Source organism: Ammospiza nelsoni, chromosome 17 (assembly GCF_027579445.1).
Source record: "Ammospiza nelsoni isolate bAmmNel1 chromosome 17, bAmmNel1.pri, whole genome shotgun sequence".
NCBI classification, from domain to species: domain Eukaryota; kingdom Metazoa; phylum Chordata; class Aves; order Passeriformes; family Passerellidae; genus Ammospiza; species Ammospiza nelsoni.
The window spans coordinates 3,418,945-3,436,203 of record NC_080649.1 but is presented as its reverse complement, the minus strand read 5'-3'; the positions used below and the strand labels follow the sequence as shown (position 1 = coordinate 3,436,203).

Below are 17,259 nucleotides of genomic sequence, written 5' to 3'. Positions count from 1 at the left end.
TCCAAGAGAAGCCAGTGCCCACAGGAGAGGCTGGTGGGGTCAGCAGGGAGCTGTGCTACCCCCTGCCCTGTCTGCCACAGATTTTCTCCTCCTCTGTGGCTCTGGCATCCTTCATCCCCTCAGTGCCAGCCCTGGGGCTCCACACCTCAACCTCTGACTCAGCCACCAGGAGGGGAAAGGGCTGGAGCAGGCTGTGCTGAAGCTGCCGTGGTGAGATGCTGCTGCTGAGCCTTCAGCCAGCCCCTCAGGGCACAGGGGCACTGCCAGCAAACTCACTGATTTGATTGATTTGTTTGTTTGTTTGTTTGTTTGTTCAGCAGCTGGCAGTGCCATCCCTGCACCAAGGTGAGTCAGTGCTCAGCACCCCAGTGCCATCCCTGCAGGTGGCTGGGTGGCTCCTCTCCTCACTAGGCAGCAAAGCCACGTGGGATGAGTCAGACAGAAAATGAGTTTATTTCCAGATGCTGCAGGGGAACTAATTTTGATTTAACAAACAGGCAAGAGTGAGGTATCTTGAGTTTTTATTTCGATCCTACTCCACAGGAAACAACATCCACTAGAGTTATCTTCCTTACATTTGTATTTGACCCAATACTGTGTTAAATATAAAATACCAATTGAACAAGGATGGATGGTGAAAAACATGAGATGCTAAAAAGATCCCTCAAGCCCTCCTCCAGAAATATCCTGAATGTTACGAGTCATTTAAAATTAGTATAAAACAGGAGGACAATCCAAGAACTTGCTCTGTGCCCCTCATGCTTTGCAAGGGGAGGATTTAGGAGCAAGAGGAGAGGGGGAGCCTCTCACTTACAGAGAAGCTCACTCTGCAAAGCCAGGCTGAAGGCAGGGTGTCCAACAGAGCCTGGACATCCACTCCTGCCCAGGAGTCCTGCCCTGGATTTTCAGCAGGAGACTGAGATGGAGCAGCCCCAGAAAGGTCCTCTGGCACCTCCCTGTGCCTCAGGAGCCCTTAGGACAGATTGAGGGCTCAAAGACCACAAATGGCAAAAGAGTTTCTGAGATAAATCCCTTGGGGTGAAGCCCAGGGCGGTATCCCTGGGCATCCTCAGCCCTGCCAGGGACATTGGCCTGGGGCTGGCAGTGCTGTTTGCCTGCTCTGACCCCAGTGTGGCTCCCCATGGTGTTCGGGGACACAGGGGGAGCAGAGCTGGAGTTGTCACTGTGCCCTGGGGTGGCTCTGGGGACCTGCTCCCCCAGAGCCAGGGAATATTGAAGCAGGAGTTTGTGCAGCTCTGGCTGCCCTCCAGGTGCTTCACGGGATCCTCACACGAGCCCTGTGAGGTAGGTCAGGGTCTGCACCCCCATTTTACAGATGGGGAAACTGAGGCACAGAGAAGGGTAATGACTAGCCAGACAGGAAATATGGCATCTCCCATTCTGGGAGCTCTGCATCCTGCTATTCCAACCCTGGGTGTGCTCCATCAGCTGCTGGTTGCTCACAGCTCATCCTTCTCCACCTGCAGCAGGTGGCAGGGCCAGGGCTGGGCAGAGCAGCAGCAGAGTCTGGGCTCACTCCAGCTCCTTCACCCCATCCCTGAGACCACCCATCACCCCAGGGCAGCCCCAGCCCAAAGGCTGCTTTGGGCACAGAGCCCCAGCAGCCCCAAACCAGGCCGGGGTGCCAGGGACAGCTCCCAGAGCCTTTTACAGGAACCTCCTGCCTGTGGAAGTGAAAGCAGATATTTTTGCCGGCCTGGTCAGCAGGGGGTGAGTATCCAGATGTTTCCTCTTTGGTGATGTGCTGCACAGTGGCACAGCCCTGGAGAGCCAGGCCTGGGGTGCCAGAGGCTGGGGGCCCTCAGCTCTGCTCAGCTCCCTGCAATGCTGCTGGAGAGACAGGAGATGTGGGATGCTGGCCACAAATCTCCTTCACTTGCCACATGGTGCCAGAGGCTGCAGCTGTGATTAATCAAAGGCCAAAAAGAGGAGATGGGCAATTGATTCCTTTGGGGCTGGTGGGGAAGGTGCAGGCTCAGCCCAGCACACACCACCACACTCTCCTGGCTCCAGCAGCTCTGCCAGGGTGTTTGGGGAGCAGGATCTGGTGTGGTTTAGCCATTCTGCTGCTCCCAGCAGCTGGATGGATGTTCCATGGTTAGGCATCTGAAAACTGAGCATCACTGGGATCTCTCCATCACAGCTCACACCCAGGCTTCGTGTAGATGCATTCCTGCCCTGCAGCAATCCTGGGAATGCCAGGAATCTTTCCAAAAGTGGAATTAAATCTGATGAGCAATAGTTTCATCAGCAAATGGGAGCAGAGAAGGCAAGTAGCCCCGTGATCCCAGTCCAGGGAGGATCTCTTCCCTCCCTCCAGGAGAAAGGGACTCCCCTGGGCTGACCCCAGCCAGGGAGGTGCCAGGAGCTGGATCCCAGCTCTGCTCCCTGCTGAAGGCACACGTGCAGCAGGGCCTGGGAGCTGGGCTGTGCTTCAGGCTGCCACTGGCACCAGGCTGGAGAGGAAAACCGAGCACTCCAGGAAGAAAATGTCCACAGGGGATCCCAGGGGTGTATGGATGAGTTGTGCACTTCATATTGGCTTAGAGAAAGGCTTTCCCAGTGCTCAGGGACTGGGATGCCCTGGAAGAGATTCAAATTTCAATCTCTTGTAAGGCTTGTTGAGTATGGACCATCCCCTCAAGGGCTTGGGATGGAGCTGTTGATGCTGGCAGGACTCAGGACGATTTAGGAGCCAGACCAGGTGGTGCAGGGGTGTCACCACATCCCTCTCCACCATTGGGGCTCTCCCCTCACCCTGACTCCTCCAGTCCCCTCAGTGGCACATCTAGGAACTCCAGGAGCCAAACCCAGGGTGTCATAGCTGCGCACGTGAGGCCAAGGTTCCCAGCCCCGTGGGATGCTCAAGACCAGGTGAGTGAGCAAAGCTCCAGTGAGTGGTCACTCCTACCACCCACAGCCCAGTCACTCACTGTGTTCTGAAACCTTTGCCTAAAAAAATAAACAGTTCCCAAGCTTAAAAAAGAAAAAAACATTTAAAATCAACCTCCAGGCTCTCCTGTCTGTGCAGGAAGGGCACCAACAGCTGCTGTCCATGGGGCGAGGGGGTGGTTTGGGGCGAGCCCGCTGTGTCACCAGTGCCCTCTGTGTCCCCACATGCCAGGTGGCACAAACAACGTCTCTAAGGCTTCTACCGAGGGGAAGTTTTGGTGTCCAGTGCCCCAGGCTGGTACAGGTACCTCCAGATGGCATAGTAGTGGGTGCCAGCTCCCATGGCCACGAAGAGGTGCCAGATGGCGTGGGCGAAGGGGATGCGCCCGTCGCTCTTGAAGAACACCATGCCCAGGCAGTAGAAGAAGCCACCAGCCACCAGCTCCAGGAGGCCATCCCTGTTGGGCTGGGGACAGGCAATGCTCAATGAGGCCAAGGCAGGCTGCCCTCTCGCCACCACCCCACTGACACCAGAAGGGGTGTCCAGCTGCAGCTCTGGGTTTCTCGGCCTGCTGCTACACCCTCCTCTCCAGCAAGGCAGCAGGGACCCAGCAGCCCTGGGAGAAATGGAACTAGATGGTCTGAAATGGAACTAAATGGTCTTTAAGGTCCCTTCCAATCCAGACCATTCTATGATTCTGTGATCCTACAATTTTCAAACAGAGCCCAGGAAGGAGATCTGGGAGGGATGCACGTGGTGCTGCCAGGCACCCAAAGCACCTGCAGAACCAAGGTGAGCCACTCACATCAGGGATGGCTTTATCCCTCACACAGCCTGGAGAATGCACCAACACACAGGAGACAAATTGCTCTGTTTTCAAACCCCTCCTGGGATTTGTCCCTCAGGCTGAGTCCAAGTAGGGCCTTACCATGGAGAGGATGACCAAGGCGGGGAAGAAGCCCATGATAACGTAGCACACCAGCTCCACCAGCTTGTACCTGCGACAGACAGACAGAGATGCAGCTTGGAGCACGGAGGCTGAGTTTTATGCTTGACATTTCCACAGCAGTGCTACGGGGGAAGGGGTGGCAGTGCCATCACAGCAGGTCCCATGTCCTCATGAGCGGACTGGCTTGGGACCCAGGACTTCGGAGTGACATCTGGGGCTTTTGGCTTTTTATTTGGTGCCACCACGTGGAGGAAGGAAGGAACTCGTGGCAGCAGTCCCTGCTCCTGGCCCGGGTCCTGCACGCCCTCCAGCCCGGGGGTGCAGGCACTCACCGCTCGTGGAAGAAGAAAACGTAGACGGTGCCGATGGACGCCATGATCCAGATGATCCAGCGCATGTGGGACGCCCAGGGACCCAACTCCCGCAGGTTCAGCCTGCAAAACCAGGGCTGTGGTGAGGGGGGTCCAGGGCAGCACCCTGGACTGGGCTCAGCCCCTCACCCCTGTGGCTGTCCCACCACAGGGTCTTCCCAAATTGTAACTTCAAGAGGCTGGAATCCATAGGATGGGAAGGTGTTGTGGAAAGGGGTGAGGTACAACCTCAAGAAGAAGCAAAGCCAGAGGGGGAAACCCTCTTTGTTGGAACCAGGATGATTTTTTCCCCTTCACTGGTGCCAGGTGAAGGCCCCCAGCCAGCAGCAACTCACCAGGGAGCGTAGGAGGCAGCGATGAAGAAGTAAATCACCATCCTGTCAAACATGTGCAGGCAGTGCTCCACAGTCCTGCAGGACAGAGAGACAGGTCACAGCACTGGGGACATCTGGACCCTCTCTCCTTTCCCAAGCAACCAGGGATGGTACCTGAGATGCCTCTTCTTCCAGGAGATGGTGTGGAAGATGGTGGAGACAATGAAGAGGCTGGACAAGCCAAAGCCATAGATCCAGGCTGAGATGGTTTCCCACTGGTCATCAGAGAGGATGTAGAGGATGGAGCTGCCAAGGATGCTGGGCAGGATCCAGAGCTGGAAGGGGAGGCAAACCTGCTGTTGACTCTCTGCATTTCCATTGAGTAGCTACAACAGAGCCTCCACTTTTTTTTTTAGATGTTTCTTTAGCTTCTGGTCAAAGCTACCACCCCTAAGGGGCAGGCAGGGTCCCTCCCTGCATGGTGCAGCTCCAAAATAGTTTGTCCATAAGGTAGGGAGGAGGAGGAGGAGGAAGGCACAAGGAGGATGACTGAATCTGAGTCATCTCCCAGGACTCAGAGTGGGAACTGTCAGCTCCAAAAGAAACCCTGGTGGGGGGAGAGGTCCCTCCCACTGCTACCCAGGCAGTCCCATGGGCACCTGTCACAGCTCTTGCTGTGAAACAATCCATTTTCAGGGAGCTTTGAAAATAATCCTGCCCCACCAAGCCCACAGCCAGCTTCCCCAGGGACATGGGGCCACAGTGGGGGAGAGCAAGGGAGGTGAAAATCAAATTCCCATGGCAGGAGGAGGGAGAACATCCCAGTCCCCAGGAGCACACAGAGCACGTCTGCCTCAGGCTCTCAGTGACTGCCCCAGGGCTGAACACAGATATTTTTGGGTGTCCCTTGAGGTTCCTCAGTGGATCCCCAGAGGGATGAGCACTCAGGATCCAGGGACAGGGACAGAGACTCACAGCGTGGGTGGCAGTGTTGGCTGCGTGCTCATATTCCGTGGGCTGGTACCTGCAGTTGGACGGGACACGGTGATTCATGAACCTGCAGAGAGAGGTGGGGAGACAAACACACTCAGGGGACAGGGATGGAGCAAAACCCTTCTGGAAGGGCCTGCACAGGATCTGCAGCCCTACCATGGCTCAGCTTTGCTCCAGGTGCTCCAGGTGCCCGGCAGAATGGACACCAGGGCACAGGGTGTCCATCTGGCTGTCTCCAGGTGCCCAGGTCTTGCTCAGCCATGGCTGAGGCTGAAGCAGCTCCTGGGAGCCCTGGTGGGACCTCAGCCCATCCAGGGGTGACACCTTCATGTCACAGCAGCATGGCCAGCTCCAAAAAGGGTATCCCTGCATTGCCTTTGGTTTCTGGGTACCACCTGCATCTTCCTCCTGCCCCCAGGGTTGCACATCCCAACACACATGTGAAAAGCCTACTGCCCTCCCTTGGAAGCCTGCATCTTTATTTCTGTTTCTCAGTCTTAGGAGGCATCAGCTTGCTCTTGGTGTTCACAGGAATGTATCGATTTCCCTGCTGGGCCAACAGACAGAGATAAAAAACAGTGCCACTGCATTTCTGGGTGTGTAACAACAAATTAAATGTGCATAAATAACAGCTCTGAGCACAGCCTCATCCACCACCCTCTTCTGGCAGGAGACAGCAGTGGAGCCTTAGCAAAGGGAATGAGGAGCAGGGAAATGGAGAGGGTTCCTTCTCTGCTCCTCAAATTCAGGGATTTTAGGACTTTTCCTGCTGTGGCTCAGATCAGGGAGGCCGAGCTGAGCTGCAGGGCAGGACCTGGGCTAATTGCTCTGTGACCCTGCTTGCCCCTAGCTCCAGCACCATCTGCAGCCCTTCACAGCTGAGTTGTGCCCAGCAAAGGGGCTCAGGGGCTGGCACGACCTTGCTGCTGGGCACAGGGTGATGCCCCAGGCCAGGATGCTTGGAAAGGCAGGAAATGTCCCCTCTCCCTGTCCCCAAGTCACCCACGCCTGTGTGGGCTCCCCTGCCATCTCCTGCCTGCTTGGCCCCCCTGCCTGAGCCACTGCCTGTTAAAACTGAGCCAGGATGGATTAAATAGCTCAAATGACAAGGATTTGGGGTGGGGGGAATTGTGCAACCACAGCGGGGTGAGGGGAGCCCCAGCAGGTGACAGTGACAATGACAGAGGGGCCCTGTCCCCAGCCCCTGCCCTGCCTCCTGCCAGACTCTGGCACTGTGGCAAGAGATTCTCGGTCCTCATCAGCAAAAAATGTCTGGAATTAAGGGGGGGAATGGAGGGGCCAAGCTGCCACTGCTCTGTTCCCCAGGGCTCACAGGAGGCTCAGCAGGGCTGGGAAGAATCTGGGCACCCCTGGGGACAAGGCTGTGCCCAGAGCACTGTCACCTGCACCCCAGGGACACCAGGGATGCCCATTCCATGCCACCACTTCAGGCACAAGGGCTGGCAGGGCTGCCTGTGCCGGAGCCATGTCCCCCTGGCAGGAGGAGGCTGCTGTCCCCAGCGTTGCCAGGAGACTGTCCCCAGCTCCCCTCCACTGTCTGCTTCCCTTTATTTTCCCTTTTAATAACCAGAAGGAGGGGGAAGAGGGGAGGCCAGACGTCCACATGACGTCACAGTTGCTGAGGAAACACGTTCAAGGCCTTTTCCTTGGATTTATTGATTTTAACAAAGCCTGCTCCATCTTCCCTCTGCTCTGGCTGGTGCTGTTCACAGCAGCAACACAGATCCAATTCCACAGCCCCCTCCCCAGGGCTGGGGGGCTCCCAGACCCTTTGGGAAGGTTTTTCTGGGGTGTAAATATCCTCCCTAGCTCTGGCACAGGGTAGAGAAGCTGGGAAGGACCACCCAAGCCATGTCCATGTCACAAGGCTGGAGAGCATTTATGTTCCCGCAGCCCAGAGCTGTGCCCACAAACTCCTGCTTTTCTCAGAGGGACAACAGCCTTGAGGAGGAACCTTTATTTTTATTAACCTGGGGAGAGATTGCTCTTTTTTTCCTGCCCTGCTTTCCAGCAAGCATCATCCTGTGGATGGTGGGAGTGGAGCATCAGGGATGTGGGATCTGGTGGGTCAGCCTGAGCCCCATTTTTGGGACCTGCATTGTGTTTTGGGGCTAATTTGGCACATTTCTGTGGTCCTCTATGGTCTTGGTTTGCCAGGGTGGGAAGAAGGGAAGAAGAGGAGAAAGGGATAGAGTTAAGTTTTTCCTCAGGAGGGCTCCTGCAGAACTCTGAGCTCTCCTGAGGGCACCAAGAGAACCTGAACCAGTCACTCCATGGTCACCTCCCTCTGTAGAAATGGGAGCAGCTGGTGTTGGCACATCTCCTGGCAAGGCAGGATAAGTCCCTTATTTCCTCTTTATTTCCCAGGGGTGCAGAGGTCACTTCCTCCCCTACTCCCCCAGGATTTTATGGACCAGCTCGTGCCATCCCTGTGCACACTGGCATGGGTGCAGGGCACGGGGAGCTCTGCAGCATTCCCAGCCTGCAGATAGTTGCCAGAGCAGTGTGCAGAACCAGCTCCAGCCTGGACAGACAGATGGATACACTTGGAAGCAGCACTGGTGATTGTTGGGTGCAGGAAGGCACCAGCAGGTGCTCACACACCACTGTGAGCTCCAGTGCAGCTCAGCAGGTGCTTCAGGATGGCAAATCAAGACCCAGAGAAGTTCAAAGACTCTGCAGAGCAGGATCATGATCATGTTCACTCCCAGGGATGCTGTGTGGGAAGCAGGGAACCAAAGGGTTCCCGGGCACCTTCTCCTTCTGGTGCTGCTCCTGGCACACCCATAGAACTGCTGTATGAAGAGGGGGCTGCCCAGGGGTTATTCACAGCAATCCCGGGGTTTTTGCCTGCCCTGCTTTGCCCTGGCCCCTTTCCCAGGGAGGGAGCCTGAAAAGGGCCAGTACAGCAGCTCTGGCCAGGGAAACAATGAGCCCCTTGTCCCTGGGCAGAGTGCAGAGCTGCCTTCCCAGGCCTGCTCCTTTCTCCTGCTCTTTCTCCCACTCTCTTGGGTTGGGGTGGTTTTTTTAATATGGCTTTAGGGGTTCTTACTGAGTTTTTAAAAGACTTTTGCCCACCAACAAAATTCTAGCCTCCAAAATCGTGCAGATCTGCCTGGCTCTTGCTTTGCCAGGGTGGGAAGAAGGGAAGAAAGGGACAGAGCTAAATTATTCCTCATGTGGGACTCTGAGCTCTCCTGAGGGCACCAAGAGAACCTGAATCAGTCACTCCATGGTCACCACACACTCACTCAAGCAGAGCCATGGGACACTTGCAGGAAAGCTGTCCCCTGCAAACATGAGGGGAATGGCCCCAAAAGAGACCCCAGCCAGGCTGCAGTTTGGTACAGATGGGATTTAGCCCTGCCTTTGACATAACTCCCTGGTTGGCCTCTGCCACATCTCCTCAAGTCCCTCTCACTCCCCTTTCCCCTCTCTCCAAGTGAAGATTATAATTTTGACATCCTTCAGGCAAGCCAGTGGTGGATAATGTGAGGAGGGTGTAAAATCACCACAAGATGTGGATGGGGAGGTGAGAGCTGGGCTTCTGCCCTTGGAAAGAGCTGCTCCAACACCCGCCATGAATCAGGCAGTGCATGTGTCTGTGTGTCTGTGCACTGTGGGCTGGGTGCCACGGGGACAAAGGACCAGTCAGCAAGCCCAAGGTCATCCCAGGTGATACAAATTTCCCCAGAGTAGCTCACCTCCACAGGTTTCACCTGCAAATGGATTATAAAAGGGCTGGGCTGGCTCAGGAGTTGGCCTGAAGCCTGTGGAGATGGATTTGCCGTGCATTCACCCTCCTGCCCAAGGAGGTGAGACTCCTCCAAGCTCTGTTCCCTGCTGGGCAGTTCTGGGGGTCTGGCTGCAAGGGAAGAGGATTTCTCCTTCCTCTTGTGCCTGGATGTCACAGCTGCTTTAACAATAACAGAGGAAGATGGTGGTGGTCAGAGAGGAAGGATTTGGCGGATATTGACCAGCAATGGAGGTAAGTCCTGCTGGGGCTGTCCCCTGTTAGAACAAGTGTTGTGATGCCTGAGGTGTCAGGGATGGAGCAGACGTGTCCCTGCAGGGCAGATCTCACTCTTTCACTCCTCAGGGCCTGGCCTGGGGTTGCTCTGACAGCCCTGAGGCTGCACACCCAGCACAGATGGCAGGTTTGGTCCTGGGGCTCGCGTGGGAGCTGCTGTGGTGGCATCCCCTAAGCTGGGGCTTGGCAAGGCCCTGCCTCTGCTCTGGGATCTGCTCAGGCTCCAGCTGCGTCCCTGGTAAGAGGCTTCAATCCCCTGAGCTCCTGTGTGGTTTGTAATTAGCTGAGTCCTGTGTGTGCTGGTGTGGGGCCTGGCTGTGTTTGTGTCCAGCTCTCCACCACAGGGCCCACAAGGTGCAGGAGCACCAGGAAATCCCAGGAACCCAGGAGATGCCCCAGACTTTACTGCTTTATCCAGCCCAGGAGCTTGTGAAATCCTGCTTTTCCTTCCTTCCCAGTGACTTGGGAACATTTGCCATGGCTGCTGTTTGTGTCCAGCTCACCACCACAGAGCCCACAAGGTGCAGGAGCACCAGGAAACCCCCATGGCCCACCTTGAACCCAGGAGATCCCCCAGACTTTACTGCTTTATCCAGCCCAGGAGCACTTGTTAAACCCTGCTTTTCCTTTTCCCATTGGCATGGCAATGTTTGCCATGGGAAGCAGAAACACCAAGGCTGGCACTGCCCAGGAGTGCCATCTGCAGTGCCACCCACACGGGTACGGGTGGCACCTACTTGGGGCTGGATCCTCCCTTCCATGCCCATTCCTCAGAGCTGCCTGCTCCCACGCTCACAGATGGTTCTTTGCTTTGCAGAGCTGGGCTGGAGCAGCTCCTGGGCCAGGCCTGGCCTTGGGCCCCTCCTGTGACTCCCATCCATGGGAGAGGGGCAGCAGGGCTGAGGGAGCAGAGCAGGACAGCTCAGGGGTTTCTTTTTGTCACACTTCCTAGCACAAGGAGCTGGCAGCTTGGATAAGGAGTAGGAAATGGAAGGGTTTTTATCTAAGCCAGCATTTCTCTACCTTTCTCATGGGTAAATCCAGCAGATTTCTGGGGTAACCCACCCAGATTCCCCCAGTGCAAGCCTTGCTTCCACAAAGCGAGTCAAAAGGGGCAGCAGATCCAATCATCACCCATCTCCTCATTCCTCCCATCCCACTTTTGCTCATTCCCAGCACTCTGAGCACCCTGGGCTGGCTGAGGACCATGCCCTGGTCCTGCACACCCTGAGAACCCATGAGCAAGGGCTGCTGCTGACTCAGAGAGGGGCCCTGTGCTCAGCCAGGTCCGTGCTGTCCCTGGCTCTGAGCCACAGGCACAGGTGTCCCCTGAGGAGGCAACCCCTGACACACCTCAGAGGGTGCAGGAGGGACTGTGCTGCTCTTCCCCTGAGTACCAAGGGCATCCAAAATTCCTTTCTTGCTCAGGGACAACCATGGGATGCTCCAAGCCAGGAGACCATTGACGATTTCTGCACCCACCATAGCCCATGTACACCCAGCAAGGCTTGATTGGTGGTGGAAACTCAGCAGTAATTCCCAACTGTCCATATTCCCACCCTGTGGGCAGGGATACTTCTTTTTCTCCCCAGCTCTCTATGTAGATGGTATCTCTCACTCTTCCAAGGTAATTCATGACCCTGCAACCACAGCAGAGCTGTTTGTTTATTCACAACAGATGGGATCGGTGAGTGTTTCCCAAATTACTTTCTGAGCTGGGACTTCTTGTTTCATTTGGTACTCATGAGACATCCAACAACAGCTGATTAGTCACAAAGTGACTCTGATGTCCCAGGTGTTTGGTGAATGTTGGAAGGACTGTTTCCAGAACTGCAAATCCTCTATTATTCATTAATTTCTTGCTTGGAAAGTCATTGTGCATGTTCCTTGCTGCCTTGCCTTGAGGAGTGGGATAAATCCTGAGCTGGCTCTGCCTCTTTGACTGCAGCAGCCCAGCAGTGAGTGTGACCACTGGATCCTGTGCCTGCTGGCACAAGATTTGGATAGTTTCAGGGCTGGAGCTTTCCCAGCCTCTAACCCTGACAGTTACTGTGAAATACATGGGCAGGTGAGCAGTCCCAGGTTCGTAAAACCTCCCCACAGCATGGCCTGAGACACAGCCAGGCTCTCACTTGGGATTCCCAGATGCTGCTCAAGTACAAATCATATCTGTAAATTATTCAGTAAATGCCTCTGGACAGCAAAGGCAGAGAAGGGAAATCATGTATTTCACCAGCCAAGCATGCAGATAGTAAGATTTCCATTAGTATAACTTACAACAGTGAGCAGGGCTGTGTCTAATGCTGCTGCTCAGCACAGAGAGGAGCCAGCTCCTTGCCCTGACCTGATGATCTCTTTCTGCATAAAATCCTTTCCTCAGCAGCAGCAGACCTGGGCTGTAAACTCAAACAGGAGCAGAGAGCTGACTCCAAATTCTCCTGAAGGTCAGCACTGCTTGGCTCAGCTCAGTGGTCCCTGACTCATCCAGCAGGAACGTGACACCTGTGCTATCGTGTTATCATGAGAGGCTCAGTGTTATCACAGAGAGCCCCTCTGGGCTCCCTCTGCATGAAAATGTTGAGTTTGTCACACCTGGAGAGACCTGATCTGTGTGTTTGGCCATGTCTGCTCAGCCTTTCTCAGATCCAGCCCTGGCAGCAGCAGCATCATCTCTGGAGATTAAACACAACTCCTGGTGCAGCTGCAGCAGGCACCCCTCAGGAGTGAAGGGCTGGAATAAGCTGTGCTTTTTTCCCTTCCTTTCTTTGGGAGTTGTACTTGTTGGCATGGCTTTGTCTGGCTGTGGAGCTGGGGGTGTGGGAAGGGAGGAGGAGGAGGAGGAGGGAGGCCAGCCCTGGCAGAGCCCCATTTCTCACAGCCACTGACCTGCAGGGCTGGGCACTGGCTTGAATTTCCCATGGGTGGTGTTGACTGCTGCCTCGTGAAGCTGGACACAGCAAACTGTGCCAAAGAATCACATCAGGCTGACATCCAACACCAGCTGAAGGAGGGGAAGGATCATGTGTTTCCCAGGCTGTCCTTGCCCCAAAAGCACAAGGCTTGGTTTGCCCACTCATGCACATCTTCAGTGTGCTGCTCCCCACCTGAGCCTGCCCTGCTGGGTGTCCCAGCCCTTGCAGAGGATGGAACAGGGCAGTTTGAGTGGATATCCCATCAAAAATGCTGCTCTGAGAGCTTGCTGCCTTCCAAACACCTGGCTCCCATTACACACCCTGAGGTAAATCCTACTGGTGCCATTTTAAGAGTATCTGAGCCAAGCTGGCCCCACAAAGCAACCAGCATGGAATTGGTTGGTAATATCAGCTGATCCATGTTTTCCCAGCATTTTGGGGGCCTCCCCACCTCTTGGAGCAGTGCCTTTTGCATTTGGGGAGTCTGTCTGCTCAGACTCCTGGTCCTAATGGGGCTGGTGCTTGCAAGGTGAGCAGCCCCTGCCTCTGGAGGAGCTTCAGGCTGTGCTATCAACACTGAAAGCATTTCCCTTCTCACTGCTCCATCCCACATGGGCTGTGGGGGAAGCAGAGCTCTTGGAAAGCATCTTGAAGTGTGTGGGCAGGAGAGGGCTGCTCATGTTTTCATGGCAAAGCAATGGAGAACAGGTCTTTGCAATGTGGTTGCTCTGTCCAGGCTGTCAACCTGGCATTGGTTTCCTTGTGTTTGGAGTCTGAGCACCCCAACATTTCTTATTCCTCCTATTCCTGCTGGTTCTCCTCTTCCTGTCTTGGCCAGGGATCAGCTGGAATAGCTGATCAAGATCTCCTGGCTCAATAATTACAGGTGCAGGGAGAAACAAAGGTCTTCCCAGCTACCTTTCCCCAAATTCAGAGGATTTGGGTTTGAGCAAGGGTAGAGTTCAGACCTCCATCCCCTCGTGCTAGTGAGGAGGTGGCAATGCCTGCACTGCAGGCACAGGGAGGGTAGGACTGGACCATGCACCTGCAGAGACCCCCACAGAGCCCCTGAGACATTAATGTGGATTTTCCCATTCTCTTTGTATTACCCATGCAGGGAAACCAAGCAAACACAGTAAGATTTAGAGCCTTTACCATGGACAAACCCAAGGAGCTGCTATCAGTCTGTGAGGATGATTCAGTGCCCTGCAGCTCCCAGCAGAGCCCTCTCCAGTGCTGCTCCAGGGAGGCTGAAGCTGGCTGGGTACAGCAGCTCCCTGATTAATCACATTTCCTTCCAATTACAGCTCTGCATGGCCAAGATCTGGGAAGCATTCAGGGAATTAACTGCTCAGCCCCATGGCAGCTACGTGGGCAGGAAGGACCACACCGTGTTTGAGTTAAAACTGGGCCAAAAGAGGGTCAAAGCTGGTGGTGAGGGTCAAGGAGGGTTTGGTTACCAGGTCAGTGTAACCTGACCAATGAGCCCAGAGATAAAGATGCAGCTTGGTCTGAGCTGCTGGTCTGGGAGGGACCCAGCACTGTTTTGGTGAGCTGGGAAGGAGGAATAACCCTGTGGCGGCTGGATAAAGCAGGAGGAATCTCATCTGCTCACACTTGGTGCTGTGCTGGTGTTGTGGTTAAATCCACCCTGTGGGGCAGGAGATGAATATTCCTTATCATGGTTGTGAGTGACAGGGAAAGCCTCGCAGCAACCGAGCTTTGAAACTCCATTTCCCCACGGTGTCAATGATGGAAGAGCCTCCCGGGCCCCAGAGCAGAGCAGAAACCACTGAGTTTCTCATTTATAATCTCAAATGGCACTGCCTGCACCCTGCTCCACCACGGTGGCGGCTCCTCCCTTTGCTTCCTTCCCCTCTGCCCCAGCGCTGCATCTCCAAAGCCCGGCCAGGAGGGATTTGGAGGCAGCCTGGTGTCCCTCTAGCCCTGAGTTTTCTCCTGGCAGCTCACAGAACGTTCCCACATTGATCACGGCTTTTCATCTCTTTGTTCTCACACAACAGGTCTTTCATCACCACACTGTGTTTTATTTATTCCTTTTGGTGGGTGTATCAATGGCCAAGTTCCTCCTTTCTTGGTCCTGGCTCAAAATTAGATAAAATGACATGAAAAATGAAGTCTGTTCCAGGCTTTTCCTCCACAAGGAAAACTTTGATATTTTTGGGGGTTTTTTTGTTTGTTTTTTTTTGTTTTTTTTTTTTTTTTCAAGGAACACCATAAGCAAGGCCACATTCTCTGAAAAGATGTTGCAAGACGGAATCACAGAATTGCTAAGGTTGGACAAGACCTCTAAGATGGAGTCTGACCATGAGCCCAGCACTGCCATGTTCACCCCTAAACCACTTCCCCAGGTGCCACATCCCCATGTGATTTTGACAACTTCCAGGAATGGTGATTCAGCCACTTCCCTGGGCAGCCTGGTTTAGTCTTTCCTAGCATCCAATCTAAACTTCCCCTGGTGCAGTTTGAGCCCATTTTGTCTTATCCTGTCTCTTGCTACCTGGCTGCACCCTCCTCTCAGGGAGTTGTGGTCACTGGGAAGGTCCCCCCAAGCCTCCTTTTCTCCATGCTGAGCTCCCTCAGCTGCTCCTTGTCAGACTTGTGCTCCATTATCCATCTCTGGGCCTTCTCCAGCACCCCAACACCTTTCCTGTAGTGAAAACTGAGTACAGGATTTGATTCTGCTGCCTTGAAGGACATGTGCCACCATGAGTCCCCTGGCTTCTGCTCGTCCCAGTTTCCACCTCAGAGCTCTCTGAAAGAGCATCCCTGGCACAAAGGAAGGAGCAGCTTTAGGGTTTCTTTTGGGACATGCCCCAGCAGAGCATTTCCATGGAGAGCAGAGCTGGTGTACACAGAGGGAGGGGGGACTGGGATTATCCCACTGTTATTTTTGAGCACTGGGCTAAGAGGATCTCTGTGATGATACAGGAAGCCCTGGGTTAACATCACGTGCTGGTGATTTTCTTGGGGTGAAAGCCAAGGGAGCTCTCATCTCCTGCTGCTCCCCAGGCAGCCCTGGCACACAGTGAGAGCTGGAGCATTGATTCCCTGTGGATCTGCCCCTTCCTGTGCCCCACAACCCCTGCCCTGCATGTGGGCACCATCCCTGTAATGCCCCATCCCACTGACCAAGCTGTCTCCAGAAAGCACCACCACAGGGCTGGAGAAGGCTGATTCAGGGTAAATCAAGCAACAGGTTGGCAGATGGGCTCTGCTGGGGGAGACTGATGTCATGGAGCAACCCCTGATCTCCTGCCCAGCTCCCAAAGAGCCTCTGCACCCCTGCCCTGGGGTACAGGTGTGGTTTTCCTCCTGCTCTGGGGCACAGAGCTTTGCTCAGCTCCTTTTCCCCCAGCTCTGCCCTTTGCATGCCAGCAGGGTGGGGGTGTGAAAATCTTGAATTCTCCATTTTCACAGGGTTTTGTACCAGGCACATTGTGCAGATCTGCTGGGTGCCTCCTGCCTCTCCCCCAGGCAAAGGTTATCAGGAGGCAGCTACAGCCTCAAAAGGGTCTTTGAGCAAGTGGCCACGTTTCAGGCAGGTTTTGGAGATGCAAGCATGGATTTTCCCCACGGGACACCTGTAAGGAAAGGAGCTGATGGCCGGAGGGGGTCGGGGGATGATCTCCTGTCCTTACCCAGCCCAGACAAACATCCCTCAGGGATCATCCTGCCCGGAGCAGGCGAGAAACACCCTCGCCGCTTCTTTTCACACAACTTTTTCTCTGGTATCTACCCCCTGACAGGACCACGGGGAATCTGGAAGTGGCAGCACAGAGTTCGGTGCCCTCAGGAGCTGTGCCAGCCCGTGGGACCCTACACAGGCACAAAAACATCCCCAGGGAGCTGGGAGCACAGCCTGTCCTCGGCGCAGGGCTGAACACCCCCGGCAGCCGCTGTCCCCACCTGTGCAGCTGCCGGTGCCACCTGCCTCATCCCGGGCAGGTGCTGTCCCCGTGTCACCTGGCAGCTCCCTCCCAAAGGCCACACCTGATCCCGCAGCCGCGCGTGTGGCCAAGCGCCGTCTGACCCGTGCTCAGCAATCCTCCCGGCACAGGAGCTTTCCTGCTGCACCTCAGCTCTCCAAACCAGCCCCGGCTGCTGCTGGAAAAGCTCCCTGGGGATTCCATGGAGGGAGAGAAGGATCCTCCGCCCGTGCATCCCATGGGGACCCTGTTGAGCCTGCGGGTCCAGGCTGGCACAGCCGCCCCGGGGGGTTTCACCGGGGTGCAGAGGGACCCTGGATCACATCGGTCCCTCCATGGGGGTTCGGAGCCAGCGGTAGGGTGGTCTGTCCCCTCGGGAAGGCAGGATCCTGCCATGGGAGAGCCGCGGTGAAGTTAGAGCCAGCGAAAGGCTCCCAAGGATGCTGAGAATCCTTTAGGGATGCAGAAAAGCAGGTAGCCGAAAGCCGAGCCCGCCCTCGCCCTGTGCTCCGAGGCACTCAGCAGCTCTCCAAGATCCTTTCGGGCTCCATCACCGCCGAGCCGAGCCCGGGGAGGGCTCGGGGCTGTCCGGGGGTCGGGGACCGGCGCACCGATGGATTTACCTGGCGTAGCGCGTCTTCTGGAAATCCAGGAGCCGGGACACGAACATCGCGGCGGTGCCATGGGGGTCCCGGGCAGCGGCGGCTGCTCAGCCCCGGCCGGGGGGACGGCACCAACTCGGCGAGCTCCGGCTGCCGGCGAGGAGAAGGGGCGGCCGGTCCGGCACAGCCCAGCCCGGCACGGC

General features: G+C 55.5%; 1 protein-coding gene across 1 annotated transcript; it reads right to left on the bottom strand.

The window, feature by feature from the left end:
* Positions 1 to 1,829: 1,829 nt before the first annotated feature.
* Positions 1,830 to 17,259, bottom strand: MMD2 (monocyte to macrophage differentiation associated 2). Its single transcript, XM_059484751.1, has 7 exons — positions 17,078 to 17,259; positions 5,524 to 5,605; positions 4,723 to 4,883; positions 4,570 to 4,644; positions 4,196 to 4,297; positions 3,843 to 3,912; positions 1,830 to 3,379 (listed from the first exon to the last, which is right to left on the bottom strand). The coding sequence occupies exons 1-7, from the start codon at positions 17,122 to 17,124 to the stop codon at positions 3,173 to 3,175; spliced, it is 744 nt and encodes a 247-aa protein (XP_059340734.1). The 5' UTR covers positions 17,125 to 17,259; the 3' UTR covers positions 1,830 to 3,172.

What these genes read in the sequence shown, in the direction of transcription:
- MMD2 (XM_059484751.1), bottom strand. Translation starts at nt 17,124, where the DNA reads ATGTTCGTGTCCCGGCTCCTGGATTTCCAGAAGACGCGCTACGCCAG. An exon ending in TGGAAGAAGAGGCATCTCAG is followed by an intron (nt 4,645 to 4,722) that starts GTACCATCCCTG and finishes TCTGTCCTGCAG; the next exon opens with GACTGTGGAGCACTGCCTGC. An exon ending in CCTTGGTCATCCTCTCCATG is followed by an intron (nt 3,380 to 3,842) that starts GTAAGGCCCTAC and finishes GCCTGTCCCCAG; the next exon opens with CCCAACAGGGATGGCCTCCT.